At 49.6% G+C, this 25,738-nt stretch overlaps 1 protein-coding gene across 1 annotated transcript in view; it reads left to right on the plus strand.

The window, feature by feature from the left end:
* The window catches only part of prdm5 (PR domain containing 5), a 54,894-nt gene extending 41,730 nt beyond the window's left edge, over positions 1-13,164 (plus strand). The window contains exons 13-14 of the mRNA XM_036517608.1: positions 3,431-3,516; positions 12,955-13,164. Coding sequence (XP_036373501.1) covers positions 3,431-3,516; positions 12,955-13,119 — 251 coding nt within the window. The 3' untranslated portion in view covers positions 13,120-13,164. The remainder of the gene's footprint in view (positions 1-3,430; positions 3,517-12,954) is intronic.
* Positions 13,165-25,738: the final 12,574 nt, after the last annotated feature.

Here is a 25,738-nt window from a genome sequence, read left to right on the forward strand (position 1 = left end):
CTTCTCTTACCTAATTAAACTGCAGGGTTTTTTTTTTTGTGTTCAGCGATAAAAGGCAATCAGTATCCACACACAGGCATCCACATACATACACACACACACACAGACACAAACACACACACAGAGGCAAGCGATCACACACACACACACACACACACACACACACTTGCACGCGCATACACTCTGACGCACGTACCATACAAACACAGCAGTTGCTACCGCTTGTCAGTGCTTTGCTGTAGTTCATTAATGAGTGGCCTGTTTCACAGCTGTCCGGATGGCTGTATCTCCCAGTGAGAGCGTTTATCCCTGCAGGGACTCGGGCTGCCGATCTGCTGGTACCAGGCCAAGCAGAGCTCACACACACACAGAGCTCTCCTCTATTCTCACACTCCTGGAAATGGACAGCACGTTTTTGGTCAGTGACTCTGCGGAATCAGCCCGTTCGTTTTGAGTTTATTTAAAGTGTAGTGTGCAGACGAGGGCCCAGCTTGTTTTGGCTGCTCAGAGGACAGTGAGATTCAGTGCACTGATTGTTGTGACTAAATGACCGAGAAGAGCAGCACAACAGGGAGATGCACAGTTATTTTAGTAGGAACAGGGGGAAGGAGCGTGTGTGTGTGCCTGTGTGTGTGTATGTGTATGTTCATAAGTGCATGTATGCTTTTATGTGTGTGTTTGTGGGTGTGTGTACGTGTGTTGTGTGTGAAGGTGTGTATGCATGCATATGTGCGTGTACTTGTACGCGCATGTGTTAGTGAGACTGTCCCAGTGAAACGATGCTGTCACATTCTCCCGATGAACAAGCCAGAGTCGGTCAGTCAGAGTCGGAGAGATTTTATTGTCGGCCCATCCATATGCAATATACTGTAGGGTTGGAATAATGTTTCCCTGGGACCCATGGTGCTACATTCACTCAATTGAATAAATACACGAGACGATAAATAGACAATAACAAGATAATAAATAGACAAAATAACAGGACGATAAATAGACAAAATAACACAACATCAGATTGTAAAGTGGCAGGCAGAAGAGTGCAAGTAAATATGTGGATATGTAAACAGATTGTACTTTTTAAAGTGTCTGTGTGCACAGACTCTGAGCATGGCTGCTGTGGCTGCTCTGACTGGCAACTACACACAGATCAGTTAGAGAGAGAAAGAGAGAGGGAGAGGGGGAAGGAGACAGGCAGACAGTCTGTCAGTGGTGCTAGTGGTGGCTTTGTGGTCTTCCTCCCTGTTTTGTGTTGAAACACTGGCCACACGCTGATTAGGGGGGGGTGAATCTTCCTGTCACTGCATCGCATCATCTGTCCAGACTCACACAGCGGCCGCTAGCACGCCAACACCGCAGGCCCAGGTACGAGGAGCCCCCTCGGCCGTCTTTACCTGTGTTTGATTTCGAGGCGCGGCGCACCGTTACCCAATCACCTCCATGTTCCGGCGCGCCTGATTACGCCTGACTGAATCATGGGAGGTTTAAATGAGACGCTCCGGGTGGGGGGGGAAGCAGCCGCGTTTACACCGGGCCCCTGAGTGACAGCCTGTCATTTCCCCTTACGGCCAGCCCCGCTCTGAGCGCGATAGCATCTCCGCACCGCGGACGCCTCCCTTTGATCCCTCTGCGGCGCTGGCTCAGGCCGGCTCAGACGCCGTCAGGGTCCCGGACCGGGACATCCATCAGGAGGCCCGCTGCTGGGAAACCACATCCCCTCACCGCGGCGTCTCACTGCTGCGGAGGCTGTGTCATCATTATTTATATTATTATTATTATTATTATTACTGCCCTCATTGTTAGTAAATGTAATAATGGGGTTGACAGAGGAGTAGTTGAGCTCAAGCAGTTTTCTGTTAATCTGTGTGTTTGGTCACGTACAGTACAGTACATTGAAGAAAGATTATGTTTTGGTGTTTTTTGTGAGGGAGAATGTGCATATGTTACTGAGTACTTTATGGCCTGTCTGTGTGTGTGTGTGTGTGTGTGAGAAACTCATGATCTGTAACTGATCTTCTTGGTTTCTAACTGAAGTTCTTAGTCTGTCACTGATGCACTCGGTCTTTCACTGAACCTGATGGTCACTAACTAAAGTTCATCGTCTTTAATTGAAACACATGTTCTCTAACTGAAGCTCAAGCTTTCTAACTGAAGTTCGTATTCTCTGACTGAAGCTTTTGGTCTTTCACAGAATGTCATAGCCTGTAAACTAATTTCATAGTCTGTTACTGAAGCTTATAGTCTATCACTGACATTCATGGTCTCTAACTGAAGCACGTAGTCTTTAACTGCTGTGTGAGGATCTGTGACTACAAATTTGTTCTGACCTGTAGCTGCATATTACAGACAGAATGACCCTGCAGTTTTTCAGCTGATTAATACACAGAGAGTTTTAAGTGTAGGCCCTGTAGATGGGTTAGTTTAAACTGTGTAATAGTTTTAGATTCTGCAGGTAGTAGACTCTACAGATGGGTTAGTTTAAACTATGTAATGGTTTAAGTTTAGATTCAACAGATGGGTTAGTTTAGACTCTGTAATGGTTTACATTTAGATCTTGTTATGGTGTTAGATTAGACCTTGTGGAGGATTTGGTGTAAACCCTGTGGTGTTTTTAGTTCAGACCCTGAAGATGCTTTGGTTTAGACTCTGTGATGGTTTTAGTTTACACTCTGCAGGGAGTAGACCCTGCAGATGGTTGAGTGTGAAGCTTAAAGAGTGTTTTTCTTCCTGCTTCAGAGGTGTTCCCTGTGTGAGTGATGTTCTGTGTGGGTAAGCCTGTGACCCCTGACCCCTGCGCCAAAGGCTGCCCATTAAGTCCCTATTAGCAACTAATAATCAATGATGCCATTTGCTGCCATATCAGCTCAAGTGTTTAACTGCAGTAATTAATGGAGGGAGGAGATTGAAGCTGTAATTCTGTGATGTGGTGTTGAATCTGATGCTGGGCTGTTTGGTGGCACCTGACGGACAGGTCATGTCACCTGAGACAGGCAGATTTGGGGCACCCCTGGGCCGTTTGTCGCCCATGTTGCCGAGGGACAGATTTCCCATGAGTGCCGGCGGCAGCTCGGCGCTGCGGGAGAAGGGCAGCTTTGATCCGGCTCTGCATGTGGCTGAAGCAGAGAGAAAAATGATGCTTTTTCAGGCCTCTAATTCCTGAAAGCTCAGATCTGGTTTGTTTGAAGTAAAGATTAACAGGAGACCTGAGGAATTCTCTCCTGGTCTCTGCACAGAAACTCGCTGATACCTTGGTATGTGCACACAGAGAGATGTGACGTGTGTGTTTGTGTGTGTGTGTGTGACAGAGAGAGGGAGAATGTGTGTGTGTGTGTGAGAGAGACAGAAAGAGAGAGAGAGAGAAAGATAGAGTGTGAGTGTGTCAGTGTGTATGTATGTGTGTGTTTGCTCTTTTCTGAAGCTTATCTCTGTACAGGTGAGCGCCCATACCAGTGCCCTTACTGTGACAAAGCATTTAGCAAGAATGATGGACTGAAGATGCACATCCGAACACACACACGGGTATGTACTGCACCCCACTCTGATCCGTCTCTCACACACACACATACACATGCGTGCACTCTCTCACACACACACACACACACACACACACACACACACACACACACACACATATACCGCTAGCTGTTTTGCTGGGGGTCTTGTGCTTTGTGGAGTGTTTGGGGTAAAGATATGACCCAGCCCACATAAGAACGGCTTTAATTTTTCAGCACCCCCCTCCCCACCCCCCACCCCCCCGCTGTAGGTGTTAAATAGCACGCCAGAGCCAGCATGGGGTGTGTGTGTCAGTGTCGGCCGCTTTCCTCTCCAGCTCGTTTTTCCTCATTTTCCTCTGACCACAGAAACGCATCTGCTGTCCCCACTCTCCCACATCGAGCGTGTTTGAAAGATGAAATAATGCGTTCTCGCAGGATTTTACTCAGCGGTGTTTTCTGCGAGCTGTCGCTGCTGGAATAAAGTGACAGTGAGGCGTAATGGGTTCTGCTTCTCGTAAAGGCAGCCCATTACCCAGAGCATGATGTGAAAGAGCCGTTATCGTATCGAGCGGAGCGAGGGGGAGAGCCGAGGTGTGGCTCCGGGAGGCTCGCTGGCTCTCTGTCCGTCGCGTGACGTAATTAATGGGCCTTCCTGGCTCGTAGCGGGCATTTTATGAAGAAACACTCTGACCTTGGCTCCACCTTCCCTTTGGCATGTTGTTTTGAGGTGAACACACACACACACACACACACACACACACACACGCGCGCATACATGCTCACACACAAATCCTTCACCGCACACAGTTGCACATGCATTCACAAGCACACATAGACGGACACATGCATGTACACTCTCTCTCTCTCACTCACACACGCACACACACACACACACACACACACACACAAATATTCTTGTATGGACTGTTTTAATGACTGACGGTTGTCTCTTACTCGTTGAATTATTGGCCATTTTCTGGTTGATGAATAAGGGCTTGCAGACACCCACAGAAGCCACTGTGCTGTACGCCTCATTTACTTTCTTGTTCTGCTGGCTGCAAACTCCCAGGTAGAGCTCGTGCTGGCTCTGGCTTTGTTTCCGAGAAGGGACCGAGTCTAACCTCTGTGTGAAATCTGGAGCAGGACTCTGGGTGCTTGTGGATATTATGAAAGACGGGGTCTTCAAAAGCCAAACCACGACAGATACGCCTTTTTTTATCTACGTCCACAGTCTATTTTTGCTCAGATACAGTGTACATGAAACCGAAATGTCTGACAACTGTGAGTTGGAGTGCTTTGACTTTGTATTTGTTTTGATTCTCCGAGCTCTTCAGCGACTTTATCTTCTGAGATGTGTGTGCCTTGAGGACAGTTTTCATCTGTAAGAGCTCTTGAATCCTCTGTGGTTTCCCACTTAAAAGAGTACAGGTCTTGGCTTGCCCTGTGTGCTTTCTGTGGAAGAAGCTCGCAGTTATATAATAAGATTTTGTTGGAACTCATGTCCAAATTGTGTTTATTTATCCATTAAAAGCTTCAAGGTGAGCATGTTGTTTATGGGAGGGAGGGGCATTGAGGTACTCTCTGATTGGACACTGTAACCCCCGACACAGCCAATGACAGGACTAATGAATAAATTGGAAGACGGGGAGTCGAGTCAAGTTAAAAGTTAATGAAAGGCTAAAAACAGTCTCTGAATACAGGGTGGTTTTTCAGCTCTCTAACTCAAGGGCAGAAGTCATTTGCATGTGTTTGTCGTAGATCCTAAATTAAGTCCGTACTTAAACCTACGTCATGAAAGCACACTCTCTTCTGTAGTTTGTAGGAAAATAAACTGGTCAGTCTTGGAGTGCAGAGCTCTTAGCAGTATTTGTAAAGTAGAAATGAGTAGCTGGAGTAATGAGTAGAGTAAAGAGAAGACACTGAGGCCTGGCTGAGCTGCAGTAAGGGCCGGGATGAGCTCACTTCCTGGCAGTTCCCTGCGCTCCGGAGCGTAGCGCATGCTGTTTAGCGAGCGCAGCCGCACAGAGCCGTAAATCCCGAGCGCTGACATGGTTATGTGTTTGTATAGGCGTGTTTATGAAATGGCTGCAGCCAGCCTGATCTGCACGGACAGCGGGCCATGAGCTGACTCTGCTTGGTTTGAGTCGGTGACATTTCGCACATCGTTTTTTCCCAGAATGCCCCGGGATGCAGTCACTCCGAACGACTGCTTCATCTGGAGAGCCTGCTGCTGCATATCTCTGCTCATCAGCTTTGCTTTCACAGAGAACTGTGCTACATTTTCATACACAGCAGTGGAACATTTTCATAGCTGTGCTGTGTTTTTAAAGATAGCTATGTTACATTTTCACAGATATCGATGCTGTGTATTCACAGATAGCTGTGTGATATCTGTGCTGTGCTTTCATAGAGAACTGTGCCACATTTTCATAACTGTGCTCTGCTTTCACCTCTGTGCTGCATTTCACAGAATGCATTTATGCTTGCTTTTTCACACACATGCAGACATACACACACATGCATGCACGCACACGCATATTCTCTCTGTCTCTCTATCATGGTCTCCAGGCGACAACGAAATGTTTGGTTTGACATTTATTAGTAGTCCACTTCCTGAAGGGCCCAGAGTGTTAACTGTAAAAACAGAAAGTACAGTTCAGTTGCCGTGGCAGCATTGCCCCCCCCCCTACCCCCACCCCACCCCTCTGCATCTCTTGACAGGGGCAGCCCCCCACCCTGAAGTGAACACATCCTGACGGCTGCGGTCTGAGCCAGGCAGAGGTGCCGGAACGGCAGGGTTGTTTGGGTGACACACAGCCTGGGCCCCGTGTTAGTGCGGCTGGGAGACCACCGCTCCTCCCCTGAACACAAAGGCACTGACAGCCCCTCCATCTCTGCGCTGTCAGGCCTCCTCTCACTCAGACCAAACAAGCGTCCCTGACCGGAGTTGGGTGGAGCCTTGTATTTATTTTAAATCAGCGGCTCGCCCCCCAGTAGCCCCCAACGCTGCGCTACCTCCCGCGGCCGAAAGATGACATCAGCGGGCCAACTCCCTCTGCCTCTCTGCGCTCCCCCGCCCCCCCCTCAGTCCCTCACCTCACCGTCCTGGACAGGAGGGAGCGCAGCCTTTTAATTGGTCTATCGTAGATGAAGCTGAGAGGCGCGGAAATGGTTTATTTTCCCAAAGTGAGAGCTCAGGAAGGGCAGGAAGCAGGTGTCGGCACGCCGCGTTTTAACCTGATGAGGGCATGCGTCTGTGCCTCTTTCTGACGTTGCATTTCATAAACATGCGAAGGTTTGTCCTGCAGAGCATTCGGGGGGGAGCAGGATCTCGTCCTCCGCCCCGTATCACGTTTCAGACTTTTACAGACGCTTTATATCTGAGCTCAGTCCGAAGCCGGTCAGCCGAGCAGAATTCCTGCCTGATCTGTGTAAATATACATGATCCCAGAGGAACTCTCCCCCCATCCACACGCTCACACAGGTCCCGGTCTGTTTTGTAAATGTAGTCTGTGTGGAAAAGGTGTAGGTTAAGAGATTAAATAAAGCATTTTTGTTTGTTTGCTTTAGCCAGGAAACTCAAGAATTGTGGGGTCGGAGGTCGTGCAGCTGTCGGGGGTCAGTGCGGGTCAGGAGGTGTAGATGTAGGAGAGTTTCACCACTGCAGAAAGAGAAGGCATGGTCTTGCTCCGCAGACTGCATCCCAGTGCATTGTGGATGCCGCCGCCAGTCTAAGCCCCTCCGAATCACGGCCCTCTCAGCCGTGAGACTGCTTACCAAACTGCTCCCTGACCGGAGATCAGTATGGCCGCTCTGCAGTTTGCCCGACTGCTCCATTCGTCCCAGTTAGAATTTCACACAGACATCGGCACACACAGCCTCAGGAGCTGCAGCAGAAGGGGCAGGGTTTGTCAGCAGACTGTCCTAGTTTCAATAACAGATCCAGATGTCACCTTGTTTAGCTCAAGCAGACAGGACCTGACCGCCACACATTGAGCTCGGCTACATTTAGTAAACAGAGACATAAATATTTACACCAGGATGAACATACACCCCAAAATTTAAACCACGTTTCTGTTTGAGCTGACCGATGCAGGTGGAGCTGTCTGTAGAGCGTTGGGGTGGTTGGTGCAGGTGGAGCTGTCTGTAGAGTGTTGGGGTGGTTGGTGCGGGTGGAGCTGTCTGTAGAGCGTTGGGGTAATTGATGCGGGTGGGGCTGTCTGTGGAGCGTTGGGGTGATTGATGCGGGTGGAGCTGTCTGTAGAGTGTTGGGGTGATTGATGCGGGTGGGGCTGTCTGTAGAGCGTTGGGGTGGTTGGTGCAGGTGGGGCTGTCTGTAGAGCGTTGGGGTGGTTGGTGCAGGTGGAGGTGTCTGTAGAGTGTTGGGGTGAGGCCTTGCTCATGCCCGTAAGACTGGCACTGTGAGACGTCTCTCCTTGTTCTCACGGTGGGAGACTGAACTCTTTCCGACGTCATGACTTCACAGATCCACTCCGCCCAGGGCATCCTGTCTCCGCGGTCACCTCCCGTCCCGCCCAGTGATAGCCTTTTCACCCCGGGTTCCGTTCCCGAGGCGACCGCGCCTCAGGATTTGGCCGGTGCCGGAGCTGTCGGCGTGTTCTGACGGGCAGAGAGCTCAGAGCCCTGACCGGCCTGCCGGGCCCTGCCGCTCACTCGCTCCGTTATCTGTCCGCCTCTCCTCTCCTCTTTCTCCAGTCTGTCCGTCAGCTTTCATGTCTGACAGGCCGTTTCCCCTTCCTGGGGATTTTTTGACGGGACGTCCCGTTGGAGGCTGTCCGCCCCATTGGTTCCCCCCACCCCTGAGAGGAGCTTCCCATGCTCTCAGATCCTGTAAACGGCTCCAGCTGGTCAGGATGGGCCTGGCAAATCCGATCCGAGGCCTCGCTCTCTGTACAGAAACTGAGATCTGTAGCTCTGGAGCGGGACTCTGAAGGAGAGGTGCATGTTGGCCCTGATCACATCCAGGCTGTTGGAGTAGCTTCAGTAACGGACTGAAGTGTAAATATTTATGCAGGACAGACAGAGCTCTTCCCCAGCTGTCCTGTGTGGCAGGTCCTTATCCTGCTGTTGGTGCTGTGCAGAGTCACAGCTCTGATCTCCCCCAATAGCAAGTCCATCATTAATCTCACCCCAGCAAAGCTAAGGAGCAGTCACTGTGAGGTCACAGGGAGGAGGCGGGGCATCAGAGGTCACTTGGTTGCATAGGTGCACCTGTATACTGGTCATGAGGTGATGTGAATAGTATGACATGATACACTTGCACACACACAAGTGCACGTACGCACTCACACATCCACAGATACACACACACATACACAGATATAGACAAACACACCCACAGACCCATAGACATACACACACATACACACACTCTCAGACACACACACTCTTACACACAAACACATACACATACACACACTCTCAGACACACACACCCACACACACACACACATGCTCATACACACACACACACACACACACACACGCACACACACACACACACACACACACACACACGCACACACGCACACACACACACACACACGCACACACACACACGCACACACACACACACACACACACACACACACACACAGGGGCCTCTGTTCAGGGCCATGTTACAGGATTCAGTGTGTTATGTAAGGGAGCCATGTGCTTCTCCATGTCCTCTCTGGCATTACTCCTCCCCTCACATCCTCACTCTCTCAGTGCCAGATGTGTTCCACGTGTTTCTCTGTAAACAGGTTTCCCGGCATTCTGGTCGAGGCTTGGCCTGGATTTGGCCCAGCTCTGCTCTACTTGGCCATCCTCTGTTAAATATATGTCGTGTCACCCTTCCCTTGTGTTCTAATGCTCTGTGCATCTGCGTGTGTGTGTGTGTGTGTGTGTGTGTGTCTGTGTCTGTGTGTCTTCAGGAAAAGCCCTATAAGTGCACTGAGTGTAACAAGGCCTTCAGCCAGAAACGGGGCCTGGATGAACACATGAGGACCCACACCGGAGAGAAGCCCTTCCAATGTGACGTGAGTCTGTCCGAGTCAGCCCCTGTTGCTCTTACCCATGTACCCTGCTGCTGCTGCTGTTACACATGTACCCTGCTGATGATGTTACATATGTACACTGATGCCGTTACACATGTACCCTCCTGATGATGTTACATATGTACACTGATGCCGTTACACATGTACCCTCCTGATGATGTTACATATGTACACTGATGCTGTTACACATGTGCCCTGCTGCTGCTGCTGTTACACATGTACCCTCCTGATGATGTTACATATGTACACTGATGCTGTTACACATGTGCCCTGCTGCTGCTGCTGTTACACATGTACCCTCCTGATGATGTTAGACATGTATCCTGCTGCTGTAACACTGGTCTGGTCCACACTGCCCTCACTGCACACTTTCCTCTCCCTGTGTGTGTATTAACTTTATGTAGTAGCTTCATGTATCACAATGTATGGCCAGCCACCTTGCCAGCTAAGAATCTGCAGTTAAAGCTCTGAATCCAGTTAAAAAACTGCTCACCTGGCAGCAGATGTTTTCTGATTCATATGCTGCTGTAAGTGGTGTATGGGGCCACCCTTGTGTTTACAGAGGTGCTTTCAGACACGACAGAGTGTTCATTTTTTCCACTGCTACTGTCTAAAGCCTGCACAGTCTAAATCACTGATTCTCAATCCTGCCCCTGGGGCCCCCTGCTCTGCACATTTTTCCCTGCTCTGCCTACCTGACTGAACTCATCAGTGGCACTTTTGATTAGCTGAGCACACCTGATGAGAGCATGTTAATCACATTAATTTCAATCAGGTGTATTTGGAGCAAGGATAGATAAAAGATATGCAGGACAGTGGGCCTCCAGGAGTAGGACTGAGAAACGCTGGTCTAAAGCCAGCACAATCTAAAGCCAGGCCTGGGACCTGCACACTAGCGCAGTTGAGCACAATTTAGTCTGAATGCTGGTTCAGTTGAACGCAGTTTGGCCTGAGCGCTGGCACAGTTGAGCGCAGTTTTGCCCGAACGTTGGCACAGTTGAGTGCAGTTTGGCCTGAGCGCTCGTGGAGTCGAGCGCTCATCAGAGGCGCTGTTAGGCCCTCACATGCTTCGGCTCTGTCTGGCCCCTCTGGCTCAGAGCCAGCGCCCCACAAAGTCCGTCTGAAGATAGAGATCAGTCCCAGGCCGAAGGTAAACACGTTCGGGGAACTGATACGCCAGACAGCTGCCCCCCTCCATAAAACGTCTGTGTTATAATCATCTCTGAGGGATGTCAGAAGCCGAGCGTTGCCTGGCTCTCAGAGCTTTGTAGACGTTGGAAATGAATCTTTCGGGGGGGGGGGGGGGGGGGGGTGTGAATCCACAGTGCTGCCATCTTCTCTTCCAGCGCCTGGAAATTGAAAGCAGCCCTTTTCTCTGTGTTAAACCCAAAGTGTTTATTTGCATTGCGTTTAGGATGTTCTAAAATCCCGAAGTGGATAAAATTGGTTGTTTCCTTAACCTCACAGTTTTTACAGGCTGTTTCTTAATGCCAGAATAGTTTGGCTTTACGGCTGAGGCTGACCCCCCTCTGTTTCGGAGGACAGCGCTACATCTTTCCAGCCAGGCAGGCCTGTGTATCTCTGAAGCTCAGCGGGACGTTGGCTTTGTTCTGGGCGGCTGTCGGATGCATCGGCGAGGATCAGGGCTCATAACCTGAATGTTGCTGGTTTGATTCCCAGGTGGGGCCCAGTAAGTATCCAGCTGCACCTGGTGAGATGTAAGATGTTATGTAAGAGGCTCTGGATGAGAGTGTCTGCGAAGCTGATCATGCAGTGGGATGCGGCGCTTTAGCACACAGGCATTGTACGTCAGACCAGAGGCGTGTCGGTGGGAATGGCAGCATGGCCGCGGAACGCGGAGGGGACGGAGGGGGTGATCGGTCGTACAGCTGCTGCGGTTTGCCCAGGGTCGGTATCCAGCCCGATTCCTGTGGCATGGGGTGGAGCGCCGTGGGCTGGCCTGGTTCTGTAACGGGAGACGGGTACAGTTTTTTTTAAGGCTTTTTGAAAGAGGATCGCGCACACAACCATCCGGCCTTAGGGCGGATGCTGTAACCGTGCGGCCACCGCGTCCTTCACAGAGAGGGCGCGGTCGCAGAGCGCAGGACTCAGAATGGAAAGATGCGTTCGACGCCTCCCGGGGGCAGCGCAGAGTTGCATACGGACACCTGTCTGCGCACACCGCCTGCGCTCACAGCGCAGGGCGAGCTCAGACACCCCCGGAGCTGCTGCCTCTGCGCCGGGGGTTTACTGCAGGCCCTGCTCCCGCATGCCCTTGGGGGGGGTGGTGATATCAGAGGCAGGGGCACTGCAGCGGGATGCTCCTAAATCACCCAGAGTGGGCATAATCCCCAACACATGTGTCTGCGCTGGCGCGCTGGCATGAACACGGCCATGAGATTAGAAGGAGCGCAGCCGTGGAAATCTGGGAAGCCGGGCCGGCTGCGTGCGGGGGAGGGGGAGAGGGCGTCCTCACGGCCAGTGCTGTCCGAGCCGGACTGGCAGACAGAGTGCCTCGGCGGTGGGAAAGCGCAGCCGTGACTGCGATTGGGAACGCCTGCGTTACTCTCTCATGAGAGTGCGTAATTAATGGCCGCCCGGCTCGCCGCCGCGCCAAGTGGCTGTGATTGATGCTGCGAGTGAAATGATATGTGTCCTGTGAAATGGCTCATTTGTGACGCATGTGTGGCTTTATTTATTCCTGTAAACTGGAGAGCAACAGAAACCTTCCCCTCTCTGTTGGTGTGATAGAATTTCCGTTTTTTTTTTTTAGTGGGACAGAGGAGCGTTGCCTCAGAATGGAGGAATGTGTGTGACCCCGGTTTATGGGGGTGATAGCTGTTCTCACACCTTCTTCCATGAGTCCTGCCATAAACCTGCTCTCACTTTATTCTTTTTTTTCTGGTCATGTGATATATGGATTGTAGAAAAAAGTCAAAAAAGTATGAGACATGACATCTGAGTCTGCATCCTGATTGGACAAAAAGTGAGCATTATGACATTACTCGTGTGAGTCACAACAGACAGTGGGCTCTAGTGCTGGGTCACATGGTGAAAGTTGGCTCTCTGCTACATACCCCACACATGGTGGAAAGAGGTACATATTTACTGGGTGGCTAGAACGGCCATGGCAGAAAGCGGGCTGGGTTCAGTGTCACCACGTTCAATTAAACAGCTGATTTGTGGCAATAACAGTTTTATCACAACCCCCTCATTCCCCTTACCTCCCTCTCTCATTCTCTCATTCTCCCTCTCCCTTTCCTCCATCTCCACCTCTCTTCCCCTCCCCACTCCCTCTCTCTCCCTCTCTCTCTCCCTCTCTCTCTCTCTTTCTCATGCTTTGTGTCTCTTCCCCCATCCCTCTCTCTCCTGCTTCCACTCTCCCTCCTCATCTTCTTTCTCAGGTCTGCGATCTGTCCTTCAGCTTGAAGAAGATGTTGATACGGCACAAGCTGACCCACAACCCGAACCGTCCCATGGCCGAGTGTCAGCTGTGTCACAAGAAGTTCACGCGCAACGACTACCTCAAAGTGCACATGGAGAACGTCCACGGAGAGACAGATGCGTAGGCTAGGCCGTTACTGATCTGGGATCATTCCAAACCAGGGTCTCGCGCCCCAGACCATCTGAACAACTGATCTCTGATCAGTGCTCTCCAAATGAACAAATGTGGGGCTCCAAATGTGGGGCTTAAAATATTTCCACTTCCACAAGAAAATATGAAGACCAGGGAAATTTCTGTGGCACACCGAGTGTATATGAACGAGTCTTGCGTGTTTGTATACCTGTGCGTTTGATATGACTAAACCTTTCCTGGGTATATTTTCTATCTAGACCATTGAAGGGTATATGTTCCAGCTCCAATCAGATAACATCCCTATGCTTCCTCTAAAGTGCACACTTTTAAAACCGGAGATCAGAGAACTTCTCTGCATGTTCTTAAAGTGCTCCATCACAGGACTGATCGGAGATCAGTGTCGCTGACAGGAGATGGAAGCAGGGGATGTTATTTAGAATGTGACCTTGGCTTGGCCGAGCAAACACTTTCCCTGTGTGCATGGTAGTGCTGCTCTCAGCAGAGCTGGCTGACCTGGAAGCACCGTGGACACCCTCATGCCCTGCGCTCCAGGAAGCAGTTTATCTAAAGAGCTTCCAGGGTCGTTCACATGTCAGAGAAGATCTCCCACACTGAGTTGACTGTTTTTGTGATGTGTTACCATTCCATATTGGTTACTATTCTTCAGCTGTTACAAAAAAAAAAGAAAAAGAAAAAAAAAGTTTTTCACATCCATTGAAATGTTCTTCTTTAGGTTGGTTCCGTCTGAATATTATTGATGCTGAATACTCTTTCAGGTACCTGCTGCCAAATCTTCCCTCTGATTTTATACTCTGTAAAGTTTGAGGATTTAGTATTACTACTTTATTTGAAATAAATATGTTGTACTTTATTAGTAATTTTTAGTATATCGTTTAGTATTCATTTATAGTATTACTACTTGTGTGTGTGAAAAAACCTCTCCTCTTTTTTCTGTTCTCTGTATATCAGCCTGTCTCAGAACATGGGCTTACAGTACCAATATCTGAAGCTGTTCATAACAATATCAGGAACTGTTGATTTACCCTCCTGTAATACCTGAAGCTGTTCATTTTCCCTCCTGTACCATTGTATGACATGGTTCATTTTCCATCCTATAATAATATCTGAAGCTGTTAATTTTCACTCCAGTACCAGTATGTTTATAACTACGCCTCTCTCTACATCAGTGTTAACTAAACAGTGTTTGTTTTGTTAATTGTTAATTGTTAATTATGCCTTTTTGTGAGCTGTTGATGTGGGGTATTTGAGGAGCAGTGCAAGTTGATTAAACATGCTCATTTTGTCGTTAATTGAAGCCTTATTCTTGCTTAATTGGGCTGAGGGAATGGTGGAGGGATGAAAGCGCTTTTAATGAGAGCAGTTAAAGAAAGCCACACACACACTCACACACATACACATACACACACTCTCAGACACACACACACATACACACACTCTCAGACACACACACACACACACACATACACACACTCTCAGACACACACACTCTCACAGACATAAACAGACATACACACACACACAAACACACACAGAGCTTTATCTTAGAGAAGAAAGAGGAAAAGTGCATACATATATCAACATGCATTCACATACATACACAGACACACTCTCACAATCTTAGGTAGTTTAACCCTTCTGTGTCTTACCACTGACCTCTGCAGTAGCCCTCACATCATCCCCCCCCCACCCCCCCCCCCCACACCCCCAGAATCTGAGGCATCTGTCGTCACCCGCCATGGCCCGCAGAGGGTTGACGGGCGACCCCCTGTGGCTCTCTGAAACAAAACGCTGGCTCCGGGGGGTGATGGGAAAACCAAGTCAGCAGCTCAAAGGGGTGGGTAGATCCCTGATCCTCATGCGGTCAGCCTGAGCAAACAAACCCTCCTGCCAGACGCTGAGTGACGCTGAGTGACCCCCCCCCCCCCCCCCCCCCCCCATTTGCACTGGGCCGCACGGCCTCCCCCAGTGTGCGGCAGGGAACACTGCAGTATCTGTCAGAAACATGCTTCACGCGACACAGTAACACAGCGCCAGAGAGCTGGCCAACCAGGGCTCGCCACACTGCTCACAGCCACAGCTCACTGCTGGGATGCTGCTTCCACACAGTCATGATTAAAGCAGTCAACACAACACAGATGGCAGGAAAAATAAATGTTATAATACATAAAAGTGATTTAATGCAGCCATACAAAAATAATAATTGCAAAAAATCAGCAAGGCAGCACATCTCGAGAATCTATCCTTGTATCCTGTTGGATCTTTAACGGTTTACAGGTTTCTGACTGCACTGCATGTCCTGGCCAGCTGTTCATGCTCAGGTTCCTGATCTGCAGTCAGTGTGAAATGTAGTTCTCACTCGTCTCCACCTGTGCTCTCTGGCCTTGATGGTGGTGTGGAGGGTTAGGGTTAGAGCGGAACTGGCTTGGTGAGCAGGCTCTTGCTCGGGGCGGGGGGCAGAGTTGCACTCGGGCACGCTCAGTGTGACACTATCTCAGCAGGAAAATCTCCGGGCTGTGTCGTAGTATTTCTGTCCAGATTTATTGGTCGTCGAGCCCTTTTCCAGAGTGGATTCAGAGGCTTCTCCTCTCTGAATGTGGAAACGTTAAAATGCATTCCCATGAAGGGCCGGCCGGGTCCACCGCAAAACACCGCGGGAGGCAGCCCTCTACAGCCAGCTGTGTGGAGGAGCGGGTCCTGGCCCGGGGTGGGGCCCCCTGCAGATAGTTCCCATAATGCTCAGCGTGCTGGCTTAGGTCCACTCTGTGGAGCTCCCGTGGCATTTAGGGGGACCAATCTGTCCACATTCCCCCGGAGAGGGCCTGGGTCAGGCCGGGTGCCCTCTGAGGCTTGGGGCTTCCCTGCCCCGCTGTGTGTCTGTGTGTAATTACGGGTTTTGGGTCAGGAGGCCGGACTGGACCGGCGCCGCTCCCAGGGCTGTCATTAGGGCCGGGGATCGGGGAAGCCGACAAACCGCCGTCACGTCCGGGAACGACACGCCAAAGGTTGCCCCCGCCCTGGCGTGTTTGGCTGAGGTCGCCATGGCGATGGCAAGCTCCGCCGCTTTTGAGGGTGACCAGCGGAATTCGGAAAGCGGGGTGAAACCAGCGGTTCTGTGTGCCTTGCCCTGCTGCAGCGTGAAGGAATTGCACAGCTGTGCCGTCCAGAGTATTTTTATATGGCAGGGTGGTGTTCTGGGGAGAGTATTTTCCCTCCCACAATCCACCTCTCCAATGTCACATGTCCAGATTGTGGTGTGACCGTGTCCATGGAAACAGATTCAGATGTGCGCAACCAAAAACCAAACCACCAGAGAGAGGGAGAGAGGCATAGAGAGGCACAGTGTATTGGCAGCGCTGCACCTTGAGAACCTTTGTCCATAGATCACAACCTGAACTGAGCTGAATTAGAGTGAACTGAGCAGAGAGGAGGAGAGGATGAGAATGGAGACTGGTGTGCACCTAGACCTCTGTGATGTGAGTGGGGTTTACAGTTAAGCCTGTGGAAGGAGCTCCAGGCACAGAAACAAAGTATACAGTAACACTGTGTTCAGCAAAGTTAAACACCAACTCCAACATTCAGCTGTTTGATTAAGCTGTCCCAATGCCCAGCCACCCCCCTGGTGGCCAGGTCCTGCATAGCAGCTCCGAGAGGAGTGTCGCATCTTCCTGGTGTCATCTAAGCGTGATCCATCTCTCTTTGGCACAATGACGTAATCTGACCCCCCATCTCCGGGGCTCGGGGCTGTGACTGAGAGTTCTCTTCACTGCAGCTTCTGGGAGGATTAGATAAATGACAGAGACCTTTATCATGGAAAGATTGAACCGGAGAAGATGAAACCGCAGTCCACAGCACAAGACAGGAAGGCGGCGTCCGATATCCATATTGATTCTGGCCACATTTCAGACCTTCATAAAGCCTTCATAAGAATGCTGTTGCTCGACCATGCACCATTATGACAGCTGGCATAGAGTGTTAGGGCATATGTTGTATGAAGTGCATGCTATATGAAAAATGAAACCATGCATATGAGAACACGGTGTATCATTCTGTGTCAGGTTCACAGAGGACATTTTCATATGGATGCTTAGTGAACCACTTAACGCCAAGCTTGCTCATGGAATGTATGCTTTATAAAGATCTCATGTAGCAAGACCTTTGTTTTAAAATCTGAATCCAGGGATATATGACCCATTTTTCCCTGAAGGCTGCAGCTATATCTCTGTCTTCAGTGGGGAAACAGGGATGGTTTCTTGTCTGTATGAGGTGCCGGTCTTCTGAATGTGTGAGTTGGGCTGGGGCCTAGCTTCATGAAAGCAGAGCGTGTGCGTGAGGGTACAGGTGTGTTGGCGTGTTTACCTGTTCACCGTTAGCTGGATCACACTGCAGGTGGTAGCTGTGTACCTGGCCTTGGTCACGCTGCTGCTGTGTCCTCCCCTCTGATTTGCCAGTGACGACAGCAGGCACCTGTCTGACAGGAAACCGCAGTGAAATGGGTAAAAAACGTAATGTTTGCACAGAGCTACTGTGGGCTTGGCTAACAGACTTTCACAGGATGACAGGAAGTTGCAGAGACATCTGTCAGGGCGTGCAGTTCACATCTTTATGAGCCATTGTTGGCGGAGCCTGGTTTAGTAGCCTTGAAGTGAGACTGTTCCACTAGACATTAAAAGACTGTTTTTCAAACACCAGCTGAGTCATATCAAAGGCTTTAGAAATATTACAATGCCCGCTCTCTTCCTGCTGGAGTCCATGTCGGGTTATGGGTAATGTAGTCCTGTGCTGCTGGCCAGCACTGCTTCCATGGGGCCTTAACTGATATCATTTGTATAATGACTACTACAGTTCACTGCCTCCTTTTCCTGACAGAGTAGACCTGAGCTAGGTTTATAGTTTCTGATATTACAGCTATTAACAGAGCTTTCTCTTTTGAAAGGAAGGATTTTATTGAACCCTTGTTTCAAGAAATTTGCGCAGGTTGTATTTTACTTGTATTTTACTTTACCTGGTGCTGGTGGAGTTACACACAGATAACTCTGGTTTCACACACACAGCAGAGATGTAGTCCTGGAGGAGGGACAGGTTGTAGGTTCCACCCGAGAGAGATGTCCTGCTGGACCTGGGGGTCGGTGGAGAAGTTTTCGTTGCCTATGCCAGTGTGCTGAGGGAGCGCTGCGGCACATTCTGCCCGGTGCTGTCTCCTGCCACGGGACGCACGCCGTTTCCATGCTCCAGACCCCCACCTCCTCCCGCCGGCTATGCAGCGTGCTGTCCAGGAACGACCAGCAATTACAGCCCAAGTGCCGTTGGGAACCCTGCTGTCAGTCACATACGGCTCTCAGGAGGAAGTGTTCACATCTGGCCTTCCCTGCAAACCAGCAAGGCTGTCTGGTTTCATCACACTGGGATATCAGCTGAACAGGGTCAGAGGAAAGAGATCCACTGCGAGAGATCAGCTGAAGGGGATCCACTGTGAGAGACCAGCTAAAGGAGATCCACTGCAAGAGATCAGCTGAATGAGATGAGCTGTGGGTCATCGACTGAAGGAGATCAGCTGACAGCACTGTATTCAGAAGGCCTTCATTGTGGATGGATGATGAGGTCTGGGCCTGAGCAGGTTCTGGCCTTCCAGAATGTTCCACTCATCTTTGACTCAAACTCGACAAATGAGACAGAGAGTACCCTCACTACAGACATCCTGCAGGCCAGCTGAGAATCCTGTAATAAAACAGTCAGATCCTGTCTAATCCTGTGGGTGACCTTGCTCTGCAAAACATGTTTGGCAGCAAGATAAGTGCCTGTAATACACAGTGCACGCGATATGAATGATCAAGGGTAGGAATGGCGAATATGAGCCGACAAAGACTCTGTAAATAATCAGAGCCCTAAATGTCTGCAACAGTAAACTCGCCTCCTGCCCCCGGTTTCCATGACTACAGCGTACAGTGGTAACGGTGTCGGCCATATTTCACCCAGAGGGTAGGCGCATTGATCATCCCCCATGTTTTGGCATCTGGCACTCTGGCCTTCTGCCCTTCCTTGGCTTTATTGAATCACTCGCAGAGGTATGTGTAAAACATAAATCAGAAAAGGGCTGTCACTCGATGCTGATTCCATCTAAACAGCCAAAAAAAGGAAACATCATGGAGCCCCTTGAACCTGGGCCAGCGAGCGCTGCGCTCCGCAAACGAGAAGCAAATGTTTAAAGCTGCCGGGCGACGTGAAAGCTGTGCCGAGGACGCCCGCGACTCGCCCCAGATCTCCGGGTGATAAACGGGTCTCCCCCCGAAAGCAGGGCCGTCTGTACAGAGGGGGCGAGTGGCTGCCCCCGTATTTATCGCTAGGTGACTGGTGATGACAGGGGAGCCTTAACTTGTCCAGCCCGAAGCAGGCGTGGGAATGTGAGGTGAGATTCGCTGTGATTCTCTAGCTGGTTTCCCCTGGCTGTTTCCACTGTTATGGGAGAGGCCTGCATTTCACCCCATCCCTCCCCGGTACAGAGCACTGGTGTCCCACTGTGATTATGGGGGGACACACTACACAGTTCTGTAACAGGTTACACACCTGGTAAAGGTGTGGGGTGTCATCCATGCAGAGCACCTGGGGTGTCAGAGCAGGATAACAGGAGTGAGTGTATGTGTGTGTCTGTGTGTGAGCACACGTGTGTGTCTGTGTGTGTGTGTGTCAGTATTAGGGTTGCGTTAGTGATAGCCTGTGTTTCACTAACTTGTTATCTAATATTTGCACTCTCACAGTAACACTGTGGCTACAGTAGACTGGGTACAAAAGCAACATCAGGCTAATCTTTTAAATATTTAATACCAGCTTCGGGTTTTAGTAGGCAGTATGATGGAGATCACCTGTGACTGTGGTCCTGACCACAGAGGGAGAAATGACGAAGGAGAGCAGTGGTGAAACCGTGTGGTCAGATGCATTTCCACCACGCGGTCAAGACTATCGCATTCAATGCAGACTGATGGTGAACAGGGCTGTCCATGTTTGAAACCGTTTCTCTTTCACAAGGCACTGATATATGCTGTCTTATCTGTTGTTTTGCTTAAGAACAAAACACTACCATAGCTTGCATAACAATCACAGTTAATACTGTACTGTGCCATGCTTACAATTACAGCTAAGCTTCTACTGTGCTATGCTAACAACCACAGACAAAATTCCACTCTGCCATTCTAATTATCACAGGTAAACATATATCATACCATGCTAACAGTTACAATCGCAGAGCTAAGTCTACCGTGCTATACTAACAATCACAGCTAAAACCCTATTGTGCCATACTAACAATCACAGCTAAAATTCTATTGTATCATACTAACAGTCACAGCTAAAACCCTATTGTATCATACTAACAATCACAGCTAAAACTCTACTGTATCATACTAACAGTCACAGCTAAAACCCTATTGTATCATACTAACAATCACAGCTAAAACTCTACTGTATCATACTAACAGTCACAGCTAAAACCCTATTGTATCATACTAACAATCACAGCTAAAACTCTACTGTATCATACTAACAGTCACAGCTAAAACCCTACTGTGCCATACTAACAATCACAGCTAAAACTCTACTGTATCATACTAACAGTCACAGCTAAAACCCTATTGTGCCATACTAACGAACAGAAGGGCAGTGCACTTCTATGCTGAGCGTACTGATTCCCTCCTTGGTTTCCCTCTGCCTGCCGTTGTGCAGCAGTGATTTATGGGAGCTGCAGCCATCTACGCTCACTTGTTTCAAAGATGATAAAATAATGGAGGGCAGACTCCAGGTCTTACAGCGATGGCCTGTTACCCATCAGCCTTGAACCCATAACTCTGGCAGACCCAGCCTTGTCAAGGCAAACGTATGAAACGGGGAGTTCAGAGGTCACCTGGGAACCAAGTAGCGAGCTGCAGTGACTGCTGGTGAATTACTCTCCCGTCGTAAATAACAGCCATCGCCGAGCGAAGCCGTTCAGAGGCTGCAACCAGCAAACGGCAGTCAGACCATGTAGGACTAGCATTAACACACAAAAAAAATAAAAGCAGAACATCTTTGGACTGATGTCATGCAGATTCATCAAAAGGGAATCTACAAAATGCTGCAGTGCATTTTATTGCTTAGGGAGCCTCAGGCTGAAGAGTGAAACTGTGCTGTGGTTGAAATGTCCCCAGCAGGCACCCGTAGGTGATGGAGAGTGGATCATCATCTTCGCATTTCAGCCCGATGTCTGCCTGGACTGTGGAGATGGGGGAGGGAGAGGGAACAACTCCGATCGGCGGGTGTTCACTGCTCCGTATTGCCGCTCTGGGTGTTGACCTCGGAGGCCTGGAAATGGTAGTGCGGCAGGTGGGCTGCAGTGTACCATAGCTGAAAGGCTGCTGGTTCAATACCCTGCTGGGGCACTGCTGCTGTACCCTTGGGCAAGGTATTTAAGCCACAATTGCCTCAGTTAAACATACAGCTGTATAAATGAATAAAATTGTAAGTTGTTTTGGATAAGAGTGTCTGCTAAAGTACAATAATGTCATTTAATGTGTGAGTGTGGTGGTGGTGGGGGGTGGGGGGGGGGTGGGGGGGGATTGTCTGAAACATCCCTGAAACTTTGGGCACAAAGTGCAGGTCTGTGCTACACAGTTGTCCCCTCCCGCTCTACTTCAGTGAGGCACAGCTGTTTTTTTTTTCTATTTTGCTTTCCACTTGTTTCACTCTGACCGTAAGGGCATCCCCTATTCTCTATCTTTTTTTTTTAACCGTGGGGGAGAACACTTGCTATCAGCGATCTGACATCATTTCTAATGTGGCGTTTAAACTGATGTTATCTGGCGTAACCGCTGTGAATTGTGCCGCACACACAGAGCTATTATGCTCCTGATCACCCGACCCCCCTGAGCTCCATCCCTGGGCAGCCAGGCATGGGTTTCACTGAGGGGGAATCTCAGCGAGGCCTGTACCCTTACAGTGGTTTAGCTGAGGGGGAATCATAGCAACACCTGGCCACCATTGCCGCTAAAACAAACATTACTTCGGAGGCCCTGGATCTCGAGGACGGGGATTAGTTAGGATTAGGTGTTTATTCTGCTTTTTATTAGCGGCCGTTGGAACCCATCAAAATAAAAAATCTTATCATTTAATTTGTTTCAGGACGATGTTCGCGATGCAGAGAGAGGAGTTAATTGTGTCGTCTGAAGAGGGCCCCATGGGGGGTGCGTGGTGATGGAGGGAGATTGCGGGGCTTATTACATGAAGCAAAAAGAGATTTCATTTCCAATAAACATTTCTCTCCATCATTTCTGACAGCATTTGAAATGAGTTTAAACTTGACCCGTGTGCCTTTCATAACTTCATAAAAGTCATAATTTATAAACGGGCAAACATATTGTTCCATTTGTGTTATATACATTTCATCTGTCTGGCACTCATAACAATTGTGTTCAATAGCTGTCGGACACATTTGTTTGAGATTACTGCTCGTTTAACAGATTCTTGAAGTAGCTCCTCATCTTCAAAGAATTTCCACAGTGTTCAGTAGTCCTCTTTGTCTTTTTTGTTTTGCCATTCTGGAAGTCATAACCATTCTAATTGTAGTTTACGCTTGTGCCATACAGGTAAAAACAACGTGTAATTCAAGATACCAACAATAGTCTTTAACTTTCATTTTTCACCTGTTTGTGGACGTCATAGAAACCCAAGCCCGGACGGGGGATGTGTTTTGAGTTTGAGGTGGACACAAACTTTCCCCTTCCCTCTCTGTTGTGCTTTTTTACTTTCAGACCTCTTTGTTCTCACAGGGAATCATGCTTCAGAGCTCTGCAGCGCTCTGTTTCATTAAAAGCACGTTGAGGCATTTTAAATCAGTTCCGTCCAGGCCAGCGCAGAGGAATACTGAGCCCTTCAAACAGAAACAGGAGGTGGGGCTTGTGTTGCCCCTGTGACTCCTTTTATCAACGGGTCAGAGTCCAGCAGTGTGTGTCTTTCCTTGCTCTGTGACTCCTGATAACAGGACTTCTGAAACCAGCCAGACGGTCCAGACCCTGAGAGTCATGGACCCACAGAGCCAGTCACACAATGTCCAGCAGTGACCTCTGACCTGTTGCGGGGTGACCAGCAGGTCTGAAATGATAATTATGCAACTATAAAGCTGCAGAATCATGCTTGATACAACTAGTGTAGTGTTCAGCTTGAGGGTGTGACTGCACCACGACAGACCTGTTCCTGGCACTTTTATGGAGCCTCGCTGACACCTACAACTAGCTAATGCCACACTAGTGGTAGGCTAACACTTGGTTACTGCCATGTTAGGGCTGGGCTAATGCTAGTTTAATGATGGTCTGATACTGAGCTAAGGCTAGTTAAACGGAGGGCTAACTCTGAGTTAATGCTTGACTAGCGACAGGCTGATGCAGGGCTCGTTTTGGGTGAACGCGCTCTATGTTTAGACCTGTGCAGTGTGTTGGGTTGTCTGTGATTCATCTTGTCCTCGCATATCTGCGGTTTTCCGATCTTTGATCTCCGAGACAGTGGTGATTAATCCCCCAGCTTCACTTTCCCCCCTCCACTTTGGCCGGGAACCCACCGGGACCGTGTCCTCACTTTGGCTGTTGTTCAACTCGGGGCAAGGAGCAATTGTGCAGTCTGCTGCTCTCCTCGACAACGCTGACACCAGAGGCTAAATGTCACCACCGTCATCGTCTCTGTCTCTCTCTCTCTCTCTCTCTCTCGCTCTCTCTCTCTCGCCTGCCTTTTGAGAGATGCCGTTATCAGCCGTGGAGATCCGAGAGAGAGGGGAAAAAACACAGTGGCGAACAACATTCTTATTATACTCCCAGGCGTTTTCAGCAAAGCAATTATGTGACTAACGCGCCTCTTGCACCAGTGACCGCACCACACAGCTCTCATTACGTGACAGTGCGTCTCCAGCCCTGCAGATTACAGGAAATCAGCACCTACTGTAAATAAGAACCTCTCTCTTTACCGCCTTTCCTATATACAGCAGCATACAGTAATCAGAAATGGCTATTCCTGTCAGATAATTCCCTCCTTTCAGCTGTGTTGTAACAGAAGCGTGTGACATTAAAGCCCATGCAACCACTCTGTAACAAAACTGTATAATATTAGACCCTACACAAATGCCCTGTAACAGACGTATGTGACATTGGACCCTGCTCAGGTCCCTGTATAGCTGAAATTTACACCCTACATGTGTTTGAGATTATACCCTACCCAACTATATCAGTTTAATAGAAGTACATGGCATAAGACAATACTGCAGAATAACAGGAGTGTATGACTAGACTACAATGAACTGTATAAGAACAGGAGTCTATGCAATTAGACCCTGTGCCACCGCACTCTAACAGCAGCAAATGACGAGGTGCTTTTGGAAGTGGACCCATCACTCAGTGCGTAATGCAGTCTGTTTCAGAGCTTGATTTGGCTCCAGGGGTGAACACACTGGAACCATTATTTCATCAGCAGGGGAGTGTTCCTTACTGCACCGCGTCCTGCTCCACGCACCCCCTCCAAATGTCGCCGCTCTTCAGACAGCGTCCCGACGCTGTCCAACCTTCTCTGGCTGCCGGCGGGAGGTGTTTTTGCCATTAATTGTGCAATTATAGACTCATGTCAGACATGTAGATGGATTACAGCATCCAGTCTGTGGGTAAACACCCTTATCTGGACCACAACAGCAGACTCACAGCTCCTGCTCCACATTAACAGGAGACTCCAAGCAGAGAGAGCTCTCAGTCACAGTGCGGGGAGCCAGCTGCCACCTCCCTGTGTCCTCACGCGATATTGTTTGTAAAATTTGTCCAGGCCACATGTAACACAGCGTAACAGCGTAACTCAGCGTGTTACTGTGCACACAGACTGCCTGCTGTTTGCTGACATTGTCTGTGTGTGCAGCCAATCCAGCAGGGGAGCAGCTTGACAGCACACACCGCAAAACCCACAATGCACTGCAGGAGCATGCCCCTCTGCCTAAATCTCACAGCACTTTTCAGAAGATGCGGTCAGGGGTCAGTTTTTGTGTCTCATTGTTATCACGGTCGTCCTTGGTCTCTGTAGATGATTATCGTGGTCGTCCGTGGTCACCTCGTCGGACCGCGGCCTTACAAAGAGACCTCAGTGTCCGCAGCCGTCTGTATGGTGACCTTGCTGTGGAGCGGCCGCGTCTGTTCGGAGGGGAAAATGACATCGCGTCTGTCCCGTTGGCCCGCAGGGGAGGAACGTGCCCGCGGGAATCGAACGTGACACTGATGCAGTATGGCGGCTTGTGAGTCTCGCTCTCCGGGAGAAACTGCCTGGCTGTGCTTTCCAGGAAAAACAAATGCTCACAGAGCTGCAGAATCGGGTCTTTGTATAGCACCTCAGCATACTCATCTCATCAGCACGACCGTGCCCACCAGTCCCCATTCACCTTTACTGTTCCAGCAACAGACGCAACTGAGAAACGCCTGGAAACACCATGGTGTGCCGGTCGATCGGTGTTCTCAGAGCCCGTATACGTTTCGCCCACAGGAATAACGCTCTCACGAGGTTGTGGCTTAAATGCTGTTGGTATCATAACAGATTTCTGCACATCAGTA

Source organism: Megalops cyprinoides, chromosome 2, assembly GCF_013368585.1.
Source record: "Megalops cyprinoides isolate fMegCyp1 chromosome 2, fMegCyp1.pri, whole genome shotgun sequence".
Classification (NCBI taxonomy): Eukaryota; Metazoa; Chordata; class Actinopteri; order Elopiformes; family Megalopidae; genus Megalops; species Megalops cyprinoides.